Below are 16446 nucleotides of genomic sequence, written 5' to 3'. Positions count from 1 at the left end.
AAATGCAGATGGAGGTAAGATTTGTCAAGCCTGCCATTCGTCATGCCGGCACTTGATTTGGGAAAGTGCTTGGAATATTCCGGCTATAAATGCAGCCATGTCCTTGGCTAGCTGTGTTGTTGAACCAGCACGGTGTCCTGTCAAACCACATTGCTAGCTTTTCACAGCACGTAGGAAGATGAGACAAAGTACTACATTTGCTTTGTCCCTGGGGACAGAACACACTAATAAAAAAAAAAAAAGAGACTTCTTATTTAAATACGAATAGATATAATTATTCCATTTGTCATATCTGTCCTTCAGATACCCATGCTTCATGCATACTAAGACTGCTGGGAGAATCCTCATCAAGAACAACAAAAAAGGACAAATTACTGGTTTAAAAAATGTTTATTAATCAGACATCGATGAACAAGATGCAGTAGTTTAGAATGATAAAATGATTTAAAACAAATTTAACAGATGTCTCTTTGGAATTCAGCTCTCCACGAAGATCAATAATACAACCATCCAAAAACTGAACATGTATGAGACACCTCGGCTTGCCACACACCACTGGTGATGAGAACAATCGAAAGATTCAGATTTCATGCTTATTACAGTTTAAAAACAATTCATAGTGTGACACAGACTTGAGACTCGGTGGTTGAAACGCTGCAGTGAAGGCTCCAATTCCAGGATTTACATTGGAACTTCTGTCAGCAACAGCTAAACATCTACTGGAAGTATTTGTTATTGGGCTTTTAAGAGACTTAACACATTCAATTACAACTAGAAGAGCAAAAAAAAAATCACAGTGCTGATTACGAACTAGGGGCATGAGCTATTTACTAACATAATCGGGACAGAAGACACAATAGCTCTAGGCATCAATATTAAAATCTTAAAAGTGGCTATTAAAGAAAAAAAATTATATTACCTTTATGTGCCAGCTGGTATATGAGGGAAAAAAAATACCTTTGTAATCAAAAATACTGCTCGGGGAAGCAAATAAAAATATTCCCGGAAAAAACAGCAGTTATTTTTTTATTTGTTACAATTACTTACAAAGAAAAAACTATACATAGACCCAGTGTTAACTTCAAAAAAGAATTAGCGTTTACAAAATCGTGAATAGAAAAGATTTTTTTCTTTTTTTTTTGCTTACAGCTTAAAAAGTTTAGCAAAATTGAGCAAAACCAAGGCACCTGGTAATTATTAACTGCAAGAGTCTTATTTTCACGAAAGGCAACGTGGATAATTTATTGGAGTCCAAATGATATGATTAAATGAAGGATAAAAATAAAAGAGAACATAAAGTTTCTAATTTCACCATACTCAAAAATGACAAAGAAGAACCCCAAAACAAAAAAACCTCCACCCGAATGAGAATTCCTCGTGGATGAGCGTGGCAGTGACTGTAGGACACTTCTACAAATTAAAACAAACATACCTGTACAAATAAATCTTTAAAACTGCAGCATGTTCAACAAATTACAAGATTCCAAAATCTGGCGACATGAGATGGATGAGCTTGATAAATTTTGACTTGTCTTTTTTACAAAAAACATGGCTAAATAAATTCAAGTAAAGTGCTTTAAAATATATACAAAGAATTTCAAGAAATAGAGCCCCTTCCAATCCAAGGCCGGCGTACTCAAAAGGCAGATGTGATTTTGCAAAGAGTTGGCAGGTAAAATTAATTATTCTAGAATTGAGAAGTCACTACATTTAGGTGTGTACGGGAAAGATTTCTGTTGATGTAATTTATTGTCTGGTTTTTACAAGAAAGTCAAATTCATGGCACTCTAAATTTTCTATGGTGCTTAGGCAGCCAAATTTATCACCGGTCAGTACTGAAATTTAAGGTATTAGTGTGTGTGTCCGGTGTTCTGTTGAGCTGAGTTCCAAGCCAAGTCTTCAGTAGGGTTCACTAAACACTTAGGGCTCGATATATCAATGATTTCACTCAAGATTCACACATTTTCAATTCAGTTAAAAGAAATATATGAATCTTGGGTGAAAGTTGTCTGAATCTTGGGCTGATAAATAGACCCCTTAGAGGATATTCAATGAAGGCTACCTTCATTGGTGCCTAATCTGCCCTTTATTAAATAGAAGTCAGTGTGAACAAAAGGCAAGCGTTGGTGGTGTACTCCGTCCCTATGTCATCAACAAAGAATGGGCCCCTTCTTGCCGATTAAAGTAGTAAAAAGCCAGCTAATGTTATGTAGCTTCCTAATAGATTGAACACACTTGTTATTACGGAGAATCTAGGGCAGCCTTCCTCGACCCTTTTATCTCACAGGAAAGCTTGAAATAATTTTCAGTTCTTGGGGAACCCATGCTAAAATCAATACTTTGAAGATCAATGGGGAAATGGCCCCTTAGAATGGTGGCCAGTGAATAGTATCCTCCCTTTACAGACACCTAACACAAGGATTGGTGTCATGTAGCTGACTTTGCCAAGTGGCATTGGACCAGGAACTATTCAGGCCCCATAAAATGGGAAGACAGGAAGACATAGCTTTAAGGAACCCCTGGCAAACTCTGGAGGAACTCTAGAATTCCACAGAACCCTGGTTGAGAATGGCTGATCTAGGGTTACTTCAGGGCCTAGGTCGATGGGCTTTGGGCTTTTGTCAATGGCATCAGTTTAAGATGCTTCTGAGATCATTCAAAATTCATTGACAGGTGTATCTGACCTGCCATTGACCTCTTGATCTGCATTTGAAGAAGTTTTAAAGGATAAGAACACCATTAAGCTTGAATGAGACCAGCAAAGGGTATTTTTCATGGCTAGAAGGTTAAAAGCCAGTGCAATTGGGGGATTCAAAACTGCTCCATCAAGTAGAACATTGAAGAATCAGGTTGCCAACCTGACCCAAATCTTTATTGTTCTCCCTGATGAAGGGACATTTTTGTACCCCCAAAATTAGTTGCCCTTTGACATTCTTGTTGTGAAATAAAAACAACGTTTACTAGACTCAAAGAATTGTAGCACCCTGATCTCTTACATATTGCCCAGAATACTCAAAGGGTCCTCAGGGATACTCTGGCTACCTCTAAAAGTTGGACCTCCATCCAGACTTTCGCTTGGGCTCCAGTGCTCCTCAAGCACATTTTTTCTGTTAAATCTCATCTGCCTTTGAACTACTTCATTCAGGTTTTCAATCCCTAAAAACTTGCATGGGAATGCAAAGCCAACTTGAAGCAAGCAAAAGCCTGTCGACATAGACCCTGAAAGTGGTATTTAAGGAAAGAAAACAAGAGGAACTTACCAAGTAGCTGATACAAATAGAGGTCTTGGTAATATGAAGTGCATTCTGTTTCAAAGTGTACTGCATGTATTATTAGTATTAAGATTTGATATGTACAGCGTACATGGTGTGTCAGCATGGAAACCATAATAAATTATAAGGAAGCAAGTTTTTGACCAAGATGGCGTCCAACCTGCCCATATATTAACTGTCAATTTAGCAGCTAAATAACTAGCTGGTAAACCAAAACCATACCATGTACCGATGTGCTCTCAGCCAATAAAAGCTTAGGGGCGTCTTCAACCTAGCTATCTGATTGGCTGGACATGAATTCAAGTTGTAAAATGGCTACCAGATGACCAGCTCCAGAGGTAGGTAGTACACAGGGGTCTAATGTACAGAATGGATGTGTGTGTCACCCCTTGTAGCTCCATGGCTTTTCCTGACCACTGTGCCAATGGAAGGGGGCATCAGGTTACCTCTTATGATCTCCCCTCAGATATGCCCATATATTAGGAATACTGCCTTTAGTGTTGGCTATTAGGCTACAGAACAAAGACTCTGTTGATAGTCCGAGAGCTTAAGGCACTGTGCTGTCCGACAATGACACCTATACAGACAATCACATGATATTTCCAGGTATTCGTCCTCCTGAATAGTTGCATGCACAGAATAAACAGGACCCCTGTGAGGCCCACAGATCCAGAATTATAAGCGCACAGACATTTGGTCCTAATTTCATGCATATGTCAACCATATCTTCCTAAACATGAACAAGCGCCACATGTACACATCGCAGTGGATCTGCGCACACAGGATATCAATACACACGTGGAATGTCTTCTATGTGTTGGTGCAACTGTCACTACTGTGATAAAGAGTGAGGTCCAGACAAGTCTACAACAACCAATCAAAATTCTTATTTCACTGCTCTAACATCTGATTGGTCTGTGGGTTACTGAACCTATAAAGCACCACTACCAGTAATAGATTAGTGAACAATACCCCATGCATCTATTGTGCTTTTATGTAGTGTAAAACTGTATAAAAAAAAAAATAAAAATTTTTTCGACAAACGGTGCTATAGTTAACAGCAAGACAATCTCCATCTGTTACCACTCCGTGCCGATTCGCAGAAGAGTACGATGTTTGGTTGCATCAACAGCAGCTTGCTTTTATCACTTGCGCTGTCTGTCATCCAGTAATCGGCACAAACGGATTCTAAAGCCGCTCTTTTGACGACTGTACTACAGGTTGGTGAAATGGAACAATCATAATTTTTTAACTTACCCTGTATTGCCTGTACAGGTTTGTGAAAAGCCATTGTGCCAGAGAGAGAACGTTCAGGTTTGGTGCACACACACACACATCTGGTTTCCCAGTGGACACAATGGATGCCTTAAGAGGCTGTAAAGGCATTATGGGTAAGGCTAAACCTTTTAAAAACCCAATCACCTCGCCAGCCTGCCTTATGGTTCCAATGCATCTCTCTCTGCTCTGTGTCCCAATTGGTCAAGCAGCAATGAAAGAGTCCAGCAGGACTCCCATCCCCTTTCATATACACCAAACCCAATCTGCAGCGGGCCAGGCACATCAATACTATAAATCCCAGAAAAAAAACAAAACCTACGCAGCACCCTGATAAATATCACAGCGCCCTGCTACAAGTCCATCACTTATAAGGAACACCTTGTCTCCATGCATCAAACAAGACGCTATATTCTTGTACACCGTTCTTCATCCCAGCACCACAATTTAGCTGGTAATCACAACCGATCAACAAAACTTTAAGAATGATTGTAAAACGCAACCCCATTACCCTCTGGAAGAAAAAAAAAAAAAAACACCCTCCATATATAAATATTACAATGACAAAAAAAAAAAAACCCAACTACGAACATAAAGTAAAAAGGACTTGGCCAAAGTGTCGGAGAATGTGACTCACTGTGTGTAACGGTGTTTGTGCACAATAAAAGAAGAAAAAAAAAAAAAGTCTGATAATTTTGGTGCCAGAAGTCAGTTAAATTTTCATTAAAACACAAAAAAAGAAATTCATAACCCTTCCCGAATATAGATGAATGAATAGTTCACCGGACGTAATTCTCTGTGCATCTTGCACAGGGATAATAAAACCATAGAGGAGGTTACTGCTTGAACGAAACCGTTTGCCCTTTTTACCTTGTTCCTGGCTGCAGTCACTTACCATTGCACTTAATTGTTACCCCCAAAATACAGTTGTGTATGTACACCCATGGTCCGTTATATACACACATACATTTCCTGTTGCGTCCCAACTTGACTCCCTTAGGCCACTCAAGGCCATCACCACATGGAAACACTGATTAAAAACCACAGATTTGGTCTGGTTTGGAATCCACAGATGTAGAACCTACAATCCAACAATCCTTTGCCAACAACACATAAAAGATATGTATAAAACTTATTTACACATACACACATTTATATACACAGGTAGACACACTGCGATGGTCAGTCGCCCTTCACCATGCTTGCTAACAATAAAGGTTAAAATTGAGCGTATTGGTGACCTCTCCATGCATCTTAGGGGTAGCTGCAGCATCAGAAATAAATTCGGCATCACAGGATCAGATTGACTGGGTCCATCACCAATGCGGAGAAGAGACACCTGAAAGCAGTATGGTGGAATTATTCATGCGGAAGGGCTTTGTCATGAGTTGTCACCCAAGATGACCACCTTGCAAAAGCCCTCCTGTAGGTTAAAACACAGCATTACAATACAGCAGCGAGCACTGGAATTAATTGGCCCAAGACTTCCGGTTCTCCACCTTCTTTTGGGCGTCGGCTTTTAGGCTCGCGGTTCGATCTGATTTTGCCAGAGCGGTCAACGTGGCGAGGTTTCCGGCAGAACTGGAGAGACCGCCGCCCTTTCGGTTCTCGACTGCTGCTTGCAAGCGTAACCCCGCGCTTTTTCTGCGGGCCGTACCTGTGGCTTTCTTGACTCTGTTGGGCCTCACCAAGACACCGTAGCCTGGGTTACATTTAAAGTACTGCTTGCCACCCACAGAGCCGTCATTCTTGCCTGTAACAACGAGGGAAAGAAAATGAAGAATCGTTTCAAAATGCAATTATAAATTTACCAAATCAAACACAAAAATCTGCAGCCCTTAGATGTGGGGGCTGAATTAGTTTTTCCTTTTTTTTTTCACTTGGTGATCCTACCAGTAACATTGCCTCTCCTAGGGTGATGACACCGACTCACTGGACTGCACACATGGAGGAGCAATGTTGTCACCCTTGGACAGGACTTAGGAAACATGTTCTCCTCATCTCCATAACATCTCTGTAATAGTAGTCCACAGAGAACTGGGAACAATGTAACCGATAGCAGTCAGCACGGGAAATTATCAATAAAAAAAATATACTGTGGGTTTAATTTTAGTGCACACAAACAATGGAACCCCCATTTTTTTTGTAAAATAAACAGATACCAAATATGTCAGGTCTCAAAATTGCATCCACCTAGGAAACAGTGACAAACTTCCACAGCTCAGAGTTAAAATGTAAGTTCACTTTCAGGAAGATTTTTCCAAAACCCCCCTATGCAATTTCATATCCTCTGAATAGTACTTACTAGGGCTCCTCCTGTTTTATATGGTACACATCTTCTCATTATGTATACAGCTGTTGCGGGGGGGGGGGGGGGGTTGGGTCTTTCCACAAAAAAAATACAAGCCACTTCATCTCCCTACACCCATTTGAGCTCATCTAGAGAAACTACACATGGAGCGGCCACTACAAAGATCAGCTGGTGCAGGAGACACCGTGCATGCGCGGATGAGCGGCCAAGTGCATAGTTTGAAAGGCCCAGAGCAGCCGCTAGGAGACACACTACTGTAATGTCCAGACTGTCCTGCAAATGGCAGGATGTAGTGGGATCAAGGGACCAGTGGTTTGGTGGAGAGGCCCCCTAACAGCTGCAGTTGTAGTGGGGGGGGGGGGGGGGGGGGCATGAACTATTTAAAATCTTAGGAGTGCTGGTATGTACTATTTTGGAGGATATGGAATTGCATGGGAGATTTTGGGGAAATCTTTCTAAAGGTGAAATTACACAAAGGCCCCTGCCCCTTTCACACGATCGGACCGCTCAGGTCCGTCTGTCAGTTTTGACGGCGGACCTGAATGGGCGCTCCATGTTAGTCTATGGAGCGTCGGATGTCAGCGGAGACATGTCCGCTGACATCCGACCTGGTCCGATCTGCTAAAAGCAGACGGATGGCTCTACGTCCAGGTCCATCGCTAGCGGATCGGGTGAGATCTGATGAAAACGGACATGCTGTCCGTTTTCATCCGATCCCTCCATAGGCGGCAGCGGCGCCTGACAAGCCCCTCCCCACTCAGTGAACAGAGAGGGACCTGTCATCCGCCGGCTCAGCGGAGATCAACGGACAGATCTCCCGCTGAGCCGGGGGACCGAGGCGGGCTCCGTAGAAACGGAGTCCGTCTCGTGTGAAAGGGGCCTTATGTGCATGGTGATACCCAACATGTGTCAGGCTATCAGTGACATACAGTCAGGTCCATAAATATTGGGACATCAACACAATTCTAATCTTTTTGGCTCTATACACCACCACAATGGATTTGAAATGAAACGAACAAGATGTGCTTGAACTGCAGACTTTCAGCTTTAATTTGAGGACATTTATATCCAAATCAGGTGAACAGTGTAGGAATTACAACAGTCTGTATATGTGCCTCCCACTTTTTAAGGGACCAAAAGTAATGGGACAATTGGCTGCTCAGCGGTTCCATGGCCAGGTGTGTTATTCCCTCATTATCCCATTTACAAGGAGCAAATAAAAGGTCCAGAGTTCATTTGAAGTGTGCTATTTGCATTTGGAATTTGTTGCTGTCAACTCTCAATATGAGATCCAAAGAGCTGTCACTATCAGTGAAGCAAGCCATCATTAGGCTGAAAAAACAAAACAAAACCATCAGAGAGATAGCAAAAATATTAGGTGTGGCCAAATCAACTGTTTGGAACATCCTTAAAAAGAAAGAACGCAACGGTGAGCTCAGTAACACCAAAAGACCGGGAAGACCACGGAAAACAACTGTGGTGGATGACCGAAGAATTCTTTCCCTGGTGAAGAAAACACCCTTCACAACAGTTGGCCAGATCAGGAACACTCTCCAGGAGGTAGGTGTATGTGTGTCAAAGTCAACAAACAAGAGAAGACTTCACCAGAGTGAATACAGAGGGTTCACCACAAGATGTAAACCATTGGTGAGCCTCAAAAACAGGAAGGCCAGATTAGAGTTTGCCAAACAACATCTAAAAAACCTTCACAGTTCTGGAACAACATCCTATGGACAGATGAGACCAAGATCAACTTGTACCAGAGTGATAGGAAGAGGGAGAAGGAAAGGAGCTGCTCAAGATCCAAAGCATACCACCTCATCAGTGAAGCATGGTGGTGGTAGTGTCATGGCGTGGGCATGTATGGCTGCCAATGGAACTGGTTCTCTTGTACTGTTGATGATGTGACTGCTGACAAAAGCAGCAGGATGAATTCTGAAGTGTTTCGGGCAATATTATCTGCTCATATTCAGCAAAATGCTTCAGAACTCATTGGACGGAGCTTCACAGTGCAGATGGACAATGACCCGAAGCATACTGCGAAAGCAACCAAAGAGTTTTTTAAGAGAAAAAAGTGGAATGTTATGCAATATCCAAGTCAATCACCTGACCTGAATCCGATTGAGCATGCATTTCACTTGCTGAAGACAAAACTGAAGGGAAAATGCCCCAAGAACAAGCAGGAACTAAAGACAGTTACAGTAGAGGCCTGGCAGAGCATCACCAGGGATGAAACTCAGCGTCTGGTGATGTCTATGCGTTCCAGACTTCAGGCTGTAATTGACTGCAAAGGATTTGCAACCAAGTATTAAAAAGTCAAAGTTTGATGGATGATTGTTAATCTGTCTCATTACTTTTGGTCCCTTAAAAAGTGGGAGGCACATATACAAACTGTTGTAATTCCTACACTGTTCACCTGATTTGGATGTAAATACCTTTAAATTAAAGCTGAAAGTCTGCAGTTAAAGCACATCTTGTTCGTTTAATTTCAAATCCATTGTGGTGGTGTATAGAGCCAAAAAGATTAGAATTGTGTCCAATATTTATGGACCTGACTGTACATGCGTGCATCCTAAGTGAAGGTTATTTATGTATGTGCTTGCGTGGGGGTCCCTTAATTGTTTTCTCTTTCTCATCCCTTGAGGGACACAGGAGGTCATAAACCTTTGGGCGATACTGCTGCCTACAGGAGAATTGGACACTGGCAAACAAGAAAATTGTGTACCAGCCCAGGATAACCCCTCCTACTACCAACCTGCTTCATATTTATTTTTACTAGTGTCCTAGGAGGATGGACGTCTTTTTATTTTTATTAGAAGATTCTTCCCTGCAATGCTGCTTGAGGCTCCCCCTCCATCTGGCAGACTGGCTTTTGGACTATACCATATTCAGACCCTGGGGTGTGGTACACAGTAATTGCTGCTAAGGTTAGGGTTGTAGTGTTGCAATTTGGAGTTAAATGGATCCAATTGTCGTTTTATGTAAAAACTATTCCAAACTATTAATAAATAGTAAAAAGAAAGGCTTGATTGCATAAGTATACACCCCCTTTGCTGTGAAACATCCTAATACACTTTGAAACCTCTTAAGAACATATCTAGACAAACAGCATCATTAAGTCTAAGATGCTGACAAATGCTTTAAGAATTTACTTAATTGGTTAAATAGAGTCCACTTGTGTACATAAAGTATCAGATTATCCCAAATAACTCACCTGCTTCTACAGGGACCACAACTTATCAGAAAACAGGACGTCTAAAGAGCTTTTATAATCAGTCTGGCATAAAGTAATTTGGCACTATAGGCTATTTGTGTAATTTTCAACATTAAAAGTGCCTCACCTGCTGGCAAATCGAGCTCCACGCCAACCCAGGTCCCTGCTTGAAAATCCACAGAGCCGACGTATCTGACAATGCCAGTCTTATTTGTTCCAAGTGTCACATATTCCCCTTCTTTCAACCATTCAGGAACCTCCTGGCAGTCCTCAGAGTCAGATGTCACATCTATTTTCTCTTCCCCGCTCTCTACCTGGTCGTCCATTGCTTCCTTACTTCCTTTTAACTTGACGGCATTCCCCAGCTTCTCTGAACTAGGCACATCTCCAAGCTCATCTCCAAGTATCCGCGTGAAAGATTTCAGTTCTGACGGCCTTACTTTTTGTATCCTGAATGGAGAAACAACGCCTTTGGTTTGGTTTAAGTGTTCGGCCGTGAGCATTGGTTGAGCCTCCTTGTGATTTTCTGGAGATAAGGTGCTTGCAGTGATCTTTTCTGAAGAAATACTTTTTGAGGTGGCCGTTGTGTGATGTGCTTCCAAGCTTGTCAAAAGAGGCTCCTCATGTTTCCTAATGTGATCTTCTAAAGTAGGCTTGCTGTGATCAACAAGGACAGAACCTATTGAGTCATTCACAGCCTTAACATTTGTATCATCAGCTAGAATATCTTCTTGAAGGCCAACATCAGCTTTGTGATAAACGTCAACTGGGATGGCATCTATTTTGTTTGTAGATTCTATTTTAGGGGGCTCTTGAGCAGAAGGTACACTGGGTGGACTACTGTCAGGAGCTGTTGGGCTTAAGGTTTGACCTGTAAGCACCTCATTTCCTGTAATTAATGCTTCCGATAAAGTGGCTGTGGAGACGCTGTGGGAAAAGTACCCACTCGAAGCTTCGCTGACAGGACTTGGAGGCCCCCCCTCTTGGGAATCCTGTACTGGAGATTCGCAATGTTTTGGCTGCAAAGGCACTGTAGATGGCTTCTCGTTTTTCTTCTCTTGCGTTGGTGAACGAGCGATCACTGGTTGGTGGGTTATGATTCGTTCTTCAGGGGCAATCTGGCAATTGACAAAAGAACCATCAGACCATTACAGCTTTTCAAAATACAAAACAGTCAGACCATTAAAGCTTTTCAAAATACAAAACAGCAACTAACTAATATGACGCTGGACAATAAACAAAGAAATGGACAGAAATTAAACCAAGAGTCTGGAATTAAAGTAACAAAGTATTAAATAAATAACTTTTTAACTCTGGCCACAGTAACACTTATGGCACAGGGGTGCCTTCCTGTCAATAGCTCCCCTTATTTCTTGCATATGTTAATAAAAATATGTTGCATTTGTCTTTATATATAGTCAGCAGGTGGCATGTCAATTAACTGCTAAGTCTGTGTCCACCTAACTGCAATGCCTTTATAATTAACACTGGAATCAAGCAAGCAAAGTGCACAGAGGGGAGCCAGCTGTGAAGCCGTAGGGAGTCACAGCCGGCTTCCCACAGTTAAAATGGTGGTGTCGGAGACCCAGGCCTGGCGAAGACAGGGCAGGATTTCTGGGCTGGTAAGTCTCTTTTAATTAAAAGTCAGCAGTTACAGTATTTGCTTCTTTAAGGCATCTTCACACTGGAGGCAATGTCTGCCACCCTAGCAAATGTTATCTGCTGTGGATTGCTTTTAAAAGGGTGGTAGAACAGTGGCTGAAAGTGCCCAGGAGACAAATCCTGCTGCCTCCTGAATGTCTTTTTTTCTCAAAGGGAATTTTGGTCCAAACTGCGCCACCCCTTCCCTTAAGGTTAGGGTCAGGGGGCCCCCCATCCCTGCAATAAACAAATTGCCCCCAGGGCAGCTGCCCCTCCTTCCCACCCCAGGCCCAGCATGTAGGCAGTCAAAAGGTTTGCGCTGACATGTAGGACACGTCTTTGGTAGTCAAAAGGTTTGCCATGACACGTAGGACACGTCTTTGGCAGTCAAAAGGTTTGCCATGACATGTAGGACACGTCTTTGGCAATCAAAAGGTTTTCCATGACATGTAGGACACGTCTTTGGTGGTCAAAGGGTTTGCCATGACGCGTACGACATGTCTTTGGCAGTCAAAGGGTTTGCACTGACATATAGGACACATCTTTGGCAGTCAAAGGGTTTCCCATGATGTGAAGGCCACATCCTTGACAGTGAAAAGGTTTGCCATGACTTGTAAGACATGTCCTTGGCAGTCAAAGATTTAAAGTGACACTCAGCTCTGCTCTTAAGATATCTTTTTAAAATACTCATGCTGGGAATTATTTTTTTTTTTAAGGGATTTGTCAAAGTTGCTTGAAGTTTGCTGAAAACCTCACAAATACTTGGTAACAATTTGTTGTACTGATTGCCTTATCACATACTGAAACTTATATATGGACATGCCTACAAGAATCAGCTGATCTCCAAGAACCATCTTTCCATTATTGTGCATACTTCAAGCCAAGCCACAAATCAGCACAGGTGTGTTTCTCTACACTGCAGTGCGGTAGGCAGTTAAGTTCAGATGCAAATTCTTGTTACCTGAGTTCACCTTCAACACAGACGTCTCGACCTGCACTTTATTAAGGCCTAGCCCTGAAGACGTTACAAGGATTGTGATTGGAAGGTGTTAACTATGAAGAATAGAGGACAGCTGCGGATCACCTCTCACAAAAGGACAAACTGTGCACAAGGAATACCCCCCCCTCCCCAATATTTACTTGAACGTTGATTTATGTGACGGGACTGCTCCATCTGCTGCTGTGTCGCATACAATTTATGGGTTCAGGAGGGCTGCAGTGATCTATACGTCTCTAACACTTCTCTGGCTGCACTTAAGGCCGGGATAAATCATGAATTTCCAACTGGCTGCCAAAGATTTATATTTTCCCTTCCAAATTTTCTTCCCCGCCGCCCTCCATTTTCCCGGGGCCTGTCAATTTACAGGTGAAGAATTTAGAGGCTGCTTCGGAGATTAAACACACCATTTCTCAGATCTATTTCCCAGAGGCAACATGTACTAAACTCGGGTAATCAATACTGCCTGTCAGCTGGCAGAGTTATGGGGGAAGCACAAGAGAGGTTTTTGACACGACCTGGAAATTCAATTGCCGGTAATCGGTGATCTCAAAATTCATTACACAATTAGGGGTGTCCTCATCTCATAAGACAATCAGAAAGATAATTACAAAGAAGAAGGTCAGCACAACTTCTAAAACTACAACTCCCAACATGGAACCATAAAAATAAAAGAACATATACAGTGCTGTGAAAAAGTCTTTGCCCCCTTCCTGATTTGTTATTTTGTTTGCATATTTGTAACACTTAAATGATTCAGATCATAAAACAAATTTTTATATTACACAAAGATAATCCAGAGTAAATACAAAATGCAGTTTTAAAATTATGATTTCATTAATTAAGGGAAGAAATCTGTCCAAACATGCTTAGCCCTGTGTGAAAAAGTAATTGGCCCTAAACCTAATAACTGGTTGTGCCACCTTTGGCGGTAAAACAACTGCAATAAGGCTTTCACATTGCTGTGAAGGAAGTTTGGCCCACTCTTCTTTGCAGAATTGTTTTTATTCAGCCACATTGGATGATTTTCCAGCATGAATGGCCTGCAAAATCTCAATCAGATTTAAGTCCGTACTTTGACTAGGCCACTCCAAAACCTTAATTTTGTGCCATTCAGGGGTGGACTTGCCATGCTTTTCTGATCATTGTCATGCTGCATAATCCAAGTGTGCTTGAGCTTGAGGTCACTAACTGACAGCTGGACATTTTTCTAGTAGAGCGCAGAATTCATGGTTCCATCAATTATGGCAAGTCATCCAGGTCTTGATGACCCAGACCACCACACTACCACCACCATGTGAGACTGTTGGTATGATGCTCTTCTTATAAAATGCTGTTGTTTTTTGCCAGATGTAACGGAATGCACACCTTCCAAAAAGTTCAACTTTTGTCTCATCAGTCCACAGAATATTTGCCCAAAAGTCTTGGGGATAATTAAGATGTTTTTTGGCAAATGTGAGACGAATCTTTTTGTTCTTTTTGGTCAGCAGTGGCTGTGGCCTTGGAACACTCCCATGGATGCCATTTTTGCCCAGTCTATTTCTTATTGTTGAATCGTGAACACTGACCTTACCTGAGGCAAGAGAGGCCTGCAGTGATTTAGTAGTTGTTCTGGGATCTTTTATAACCTCCTGGATGAGTCATCTTGTACTCTTGGAGTCATTTTGGTAGGCTGGCCAGTCCTAGGAAGATTCACCACTATTCCAAGTTTTTTTCATTTGTGGATAATGGCTCTCACCTTGGTTCGCTGGAATCCCAAAGCCATATGCCCCATACACACGGTCGGACTTTGTTCGGACATTCCGACAACAAAATCCTAGGATTTTTTCCGATGGATGTTGGCTCAAACTTGTCTTGCATACACACGGTCACACAAAGTTGTCCGAAAATCCGATCATTCTGAACGCGGTGACGTAAAACATGTACGTCGGGACTATAAACGGGGCAGTGGCCAATAGCTTTCATCTCTTTATTTATTCTGAGCATGCGTGGCACTTTGTCCGTTGGATTTGTGTACACACGATCAGAATTTCCGACAACGGATTTTGTTGTCGGAAAATTTTATATCCTGCTCACAAACTTTGTGTGTCGGAAAATCCGATGGAAAATGTGTGATGGAGCCCACACACGGTCGGAATTTCCAACAACAAGGTCCTATCACACATTTTCCGTCAGAAAATCCGACCATGTGTACGGGGCATTAGACATGGCTTTGTAACCCTTTCCAGACTGATGCATGTCAATTACTTTGTTTCTCATCTGTTCTTGAATCCCTTTAGATCGTGGCATGACGTGTTGCTTTTTGAGATCTTTTAGTGTGCTTCACTTTGTCAGACAGCTTTTAGTTAAGTGATTTCTTGACTCAACAGGTCTGGCAGTAATCAGGCCTGGGTGTGCAAGTGAAATGTAACCAAGCTTTCCAAAAAATGTGGTTAATCACAGTTCATTCACGATTTATCAATAAAGGTTTGGACATCATCATTTAACCACTTCTTTTTGGATTTTTCTTGGGTTATCTTTGTGTATTATTAACATTTGTTTGATGATCTGAATCATTTAAGTGAATATACAAAATATAAAAAAATCAGGAAGGGGGCAAATACTTTTTCACAGCACTGTACACATTACATGTAAAAATCGAACATTAACAATCTGCCCATCAAGTTAACCACTTGAACCAAACATTTAGCAAAAATTTGCTGCTCGACAGCCATGGGCAATACAATGCATCAGTTTCTGCTTACATTTTAACACACCATTGGCTGAGAGCGCTGATAGGATGCCATCGGCAGACATTTTTTGGTCATGCCCCTCCTGTCGGACTGGTTGCCATACACATGGGCAGAATGTAGGCCGGTTTCTACTGAACCAACTAATGCCGCACGGTATTTGGCCCGTGTGTACGGCCCTTAAGGAGCATTCTTCCCGCTGACCGCCAATGTAAGGGGCATTCTTCTCACTGATCACCAATGTAAGGGGCTTTCTTCCCACTGACCGCCAATGTAAGGGGCTTTCTTCCCACTGACCGCCAATGTAAGGGGGCATTCTTCCCACTGACTGCCAATGTAAGGGGGCATTCTTCTCACTGACCGCCAATGTAAGGGACATTCTTCCCACTGACCGCCAATGCAAGGGGCATTCCTCCCACTGATCACCAATGTAAGGGGCTTTCTTCCCACTGACCGCCAATGTAAGGGGGCATTCTTCCCACTGACTGCCAATGTAAGGGGGCATTCATCCCACTGACCTCCAATGTAAGGGGCATTCTTCCCGCTGATCACCAATGTAAGGAACATTCTTCCCACTGATCACCAATGTAAGGGGCATTCTTCCCACTGACCGCCAATGTAAGGGGGCATTCTTCCCACTGACTGCCAATGTAAGGGGGCATTCTTCCCACTGACCTCCAATGTAAGGGGCATTCTTCCCGCTGATCACCAATGTAAGGAACATTCTTCCCACTGATCACCAATGTAAGGGGCATTCTTCCCACTGACCTCCAATGTAAGGGGCATTCTTCCCACTGATCACCAATGTATGGGGCATTCTTCCCACTGATCACCAATGTAAGGAACATTCTTCCCACTGATCACCAATGTAAGGGGCATTCTTCCCACTGACCGCCAATGTAAGGGGGCATTCTTCCCACTGACCTCCAATATAAGGGACATTCTTCCCACTGACCACCACTGTAAGGGGCATTCTTCCCACTGACCGCCAATGTAAGGAACATTCT

The 16446-nt window shown here is 42.5% G+C and overlaps 1 protein-coding gene across 1 annotated transcript in view; it reads right to left on the bottom strand.

The window, feature by feature from the left end:
- Window positions 1-375: 375 nt before the first annotated feature.
- The window catches only part of KIF13B (kinesin family member 13B), a 367935-nt gene continuing 351864 nt past the window's right edge, over window positions 376-16446 (bottom strand). Inside the window, exons 39-40 of the mRNA XM_073624835.1 lie at window positions 10200-11190; window positions 376-6300 (exon numbers count right to left, since the gene is read on the bottom strand). Of these exons, the coding sequence (XP_073480936.1) occupies window positions 6017-6300; window positions 10200-11190 (1275 nt within the window). The 3' untranslated portion in view covers window positions 376-6016. The remainder of the gene's footprint in view (window positions 6301-10199; window positions 11191-16446) is intronic.

This window comes from Aquarana catesbeiana, linkage group LG04, assembly GCF_042186555.1.
Source record: "Aquarana catesbeiana isolate 2022-GZ linkage group LG04, ASM4218655v1, whole genome shotgun sequence".
Taxonomy (NCBI): domain Eukaryota; kingdom Metazoa; phylum Chordata; class Amphibia; order Anura; family Ranidae; genus Aquarana; species Aquarana catesbeiana.
Note: the sequence above shows the minus strand (reverse complement) of the source record. Positions and strands in the feature narration are given on the sequence as shown.